Source organism: Etheostoma spectabile, chromosome 21 (genome assembly GCF_008692095.1).
Source record: "Etheostoma spectabile isolate EspeVRDwgs_2016 chromosome 21, UIUC_Espe_1.0, whole genome shotgun sequence".
NCBI lineage: Eukaryota > Metazoa > Chordata > Actinopteri > Perciformes > Percidae > Etheostoma > Etheostoma spectabile.
Genome location: NC_045753.1, coordinates 15611232 through 15614990, shown reverse-complemented (window position 1 = coordinate 15614990; position 3759 = coordinate 15611232). Strand labels below are relative to the sequence as shown.

Genomic DNA, 3759 nt, shown 5'->3' with positions numbered 1-3759 from the left:
TTGACATACTATACTATGACTTTTTTAAATTACTTTTTTTTTACATGCTATTCTACAATTTTTTTAACCACTTTTTTTGACATAGTATAACTTTTTACAACTTTTAATGACATAATATACAGTACATTCAACAGGTGTCAACATACTATGACTTTTTTCCTCATACTACGACTTTCTTTTATATCATTTTTGGACATGCTATACTATAACTTTTTTGACATATTACATATCACATTTTTTTCAAAACTACTATTCAATTACTGTTTTATCACTTTTTTTCAACATAATATACTATGACTATACTATATATGTATACTATACTATATATAAGGCTGTTTGCCAGATGGTGCAGGTTGTCCACAAAGTTAACTTTTTCATGGCATATAATATGGCCTCTCCATGAAATTCTATACTATGACTTTCTTATTGACTTTTTATGACATGCTATACTATGACTGTTTTTATGACTTTGTCATCACTTTTTTCAGCATACTATAACATGACTTTTTAATGACTTTTTCTGGAAAACTATACTATGACTTTGTAATGACGTTTTTCAACGTACTACTTTTTAATTGCTTCATTTTTTCAACATACTACACTATGACTTATTACATAATATACAATGACTTTTAATGACATAATATACTATGACAATTTATGAATTTTTATGACATACAATATGACTGTTTTTATGTCTTTTTATCACATACTATACTATGATTGTTTTATGACACTATACTATATTTATATTACTTTTTATGTCTTTTATGACATACTATACTATGACTGTTTTTATGACACAATACTATATTTATATTACTTTTTATGACATACTATACTATGACTTTTATGACATTTGCATGATTTGTAATATTTCTATGCATTTCCATGGCATACTTCCAAATGATGGATAGAGTGGTCCAATGAGTTATGACAAACTAAGACTGTGTAGTTGTGCTCTCTTACAATCAATGTATAGTAAATATAATTGTTGTAGTTGTAATTGTTACTGGTAAGTTAAAATGTATGGATTTTAACAGCACCCTACACATACCCTGTGTTAAAAAATAACTCGAACAAAACTAGATTTTAAATTTAAATTGATGATAAATACTGTGACTGCATACCGGTGATGGCTCTTCGGATCTCGGTGGCTGCTGCCTCCCTCATCTCCAGAGAGGCCTGCTCACTGTACCATGCAGTGTGTGGTGTGCAGATCAGGTTTGGAGCATCTTTCAGTGGGCCCTGAGCAAAACTACAAAACACAGAGAAGAAGGAAAAGGGATAAAAGGACAAACTATAAGACAGTATTTAGTAAAGGAGACAGGAGCAAAGGCAACCGAAGCTGTGTTGTTTTTCTCTATGCGAATAATGATGAATTAAATTAGAGAAGTACATTTCATCCAAAGATCACAAAAAGCCCCTTCCATTAATGCTTTGCTTATTGTTACTTTATTTGGATGTCAAACCTCCACTGTGTAGAATGATAAGTATGCAGAGTTTAACACTTGAAGTCTGTTTACACATTCATCTGCTGAAGAGGGCTGAGTTGAAGGCTGAATCCTGAAGCACACACACTAAAAATAGCCTTTACAGCAGAAAGAGACATTTTGTGTCCAGGCAGTTAAATTAATCAAACAATAAAATTAACAAACTTCATTCATAATTGTCACATACACACACTACAATGTAGTGAAATTCTATTTCTGCATTTCAGCCAATCCTTAGTATTAGGAATGGCAGTGGACAGCTATACATACAGGATGTGGGGATCAAATTGGGGTTCAATGTCTTGCTGAGAATTTGTATTTTGCTTTGTGCGAGGGTATCAAAAATGTTAATCATTATTGAAGCAATCAGAAAATCCATTTATGCGCATCAACTCATTTCATATTGCGACAAATTAACATTCTATTATTCTTCAAAAAATGTGAAATGTTTGTGCCAAATTTACATGACAATTGTATGGAAACATGCCCAACGGGAGAAGATGTCACAATCATCTTCTTTTACCAAAACTTCCTCCTCTCTTGCCAAATCTCACTTGTGTGTGTGTGTGTGTGTGTGTGTGTGTGTGTGTGTGTGTGTGTGTGTGTAACGCTTCAGCGGCTTCATGAATCAGCATCATGTCGCATGGGATGAAGGGCCAAAGTTATGAAACACAGCTTCATCGGGCTGAGTTTCAGTCGACTCAAACAGTTGAGCAGCTGGCCAGAAAGAAGCAGCCTCCAAACTCCCTAACTGCCCCTGATGCGTGAACAACACATCAACACCAGTCACCCCCCCTGAGAGGAGGAACTTGGTTCTAAGGAAAGGAAAAAAACTAGGAGATGTGTCTCTTTGCCCTCTGGTGAGAGCAGGAGCGGAAATTGAAATACCGTATGCATTGTAGCTCAAAGCTGCAGTACAGTAATGAGACTACAGGAAAAGAGGGAAAATGTGATATTTTGGCAGTAAAGTTAAATACTGCCTATGATGAATGCCTGAATGTTTACAGGAGGATTTTTATTTCAACATTTTAGCTTGTTATGGGCTTACATTTGGATACATTTCTCAAATCAACTGTTACTGATTATGACTTACAACAATCTTGGTTTGATTCAAACTAATTTTCAACTAAACGGTTTCCTATGAACATTTTCCCATTTGGAAAACTATCCTAATAGGTGGTGAGTCATTGAGCTAAAGAAGGAGAAGACACACTCTTAGTTGCACCTTTCCACACTTAACCATCCACTAGCTGTATTAAGTTTCCTCTGACGGGAATAAATGGAGCTCTCCATCTCCCGAATTACATTAGCTTCAGTGCCCTGAAGGAGCCTTTTAGAAGAGTATGAAGTGTCTTTAACTCGTCATATGGCTGCCATTGTTTCTGCCTGCCTGTCTGTCTTTTTCTTCAGCTGTAAGGTTATCTGTCTCTTTGACTGTGTGTAATTTGTTGCTTCCTTTTCCTTCCCATCCATTTCCTTCTGTCTCTCTAAGAGAAGCATTCATCTGTCTGCCTTTTAGAATGTGCGTGAGTGTGTGTGTGTGTGTGTGTACACTTACGTGAAGGGCTCCGTCTCATGAACGTCCAAGGCAGCTCCACGTATCCTGCCCTCCTTCAACGCCTGGGCCAGGGCCTTCTCATCCACCAGGCCACCCCGTGCAGTGTTGACCAGGAAAGCACCCTGACGCATCTGTCGTGCACAAGACACACAATTACAAACAAATCAAAACAGAAAAACAGAGATACCGCCAGTTATCCACAGACAAATGACCAGACGTGGGTGTGTATTGTGTGTCTGTCAGCCTGGCAGTCAATCTGGATTGATTGCATTTGAGGGTCTTAAAACATATTACACGGGGCAGAAATTGAGAAAAAATAATCGGTGACACCATTGTTGTGCTTGAACCTGAAAGATCTAGGAGACAGACAGCATCTGTGAAAAATACTGTCAGACGTGGAATAGAGAACAGTCTTTATCCAAAACCAAGAGATGAAATGAAGGATGAAGGATGAGGTGAAAGATGAGGCACCACCACCACCACCCCTTGTTGCTTGTGGGGGGAAAAAGGCACAACAAAAAGTGTAAGAGGGAGGAAGAAAAAAAATCAAATGAATATGCTCAGAAGAAAGTAATCCCTTAATCTTGACAAAAGCTGAAATCCAGGGGCATGAAAAGCCTTTACGCTGGCAGGCAGTCTTTTATTAGGCCTTGGTGGTTTTGACACACACACACACACACACACACACACACACACACACACACACAC

At 37.3% G+C, this 3759-nt stretch overlaps 1 protein-coding gene across 8 annotated transcripts in view; it reads right to left on the bottom strand.

Moving 5' to 3' along the window:
* Window positions 1-3759, bottom strand: part of ctbp2l (C-terminal binding protein 2, like) — a 96729-nt gene that overhangs the window by 6218 nt on the left and 86752 nt on the right. For all 8 annotated transcript variants that reach the window (XM_032501390.1, XM_032501394.1, XM_032501391.1 and 5 more), the window contains 2 exons: window positions 3052-3182; window positions 1131-1258 (listed from right to left, as the gene is read on the bottom strand). In XM_032501390.1, the coding sequence (XP_032357281.1) occupies window positions 1131-1258; window positions 3052-3182 (259 nt within the window). The remainder of the gene's footprint in view (window positions 1-1130; window positions 1259-3051; window positions 3183-3759) is intronic.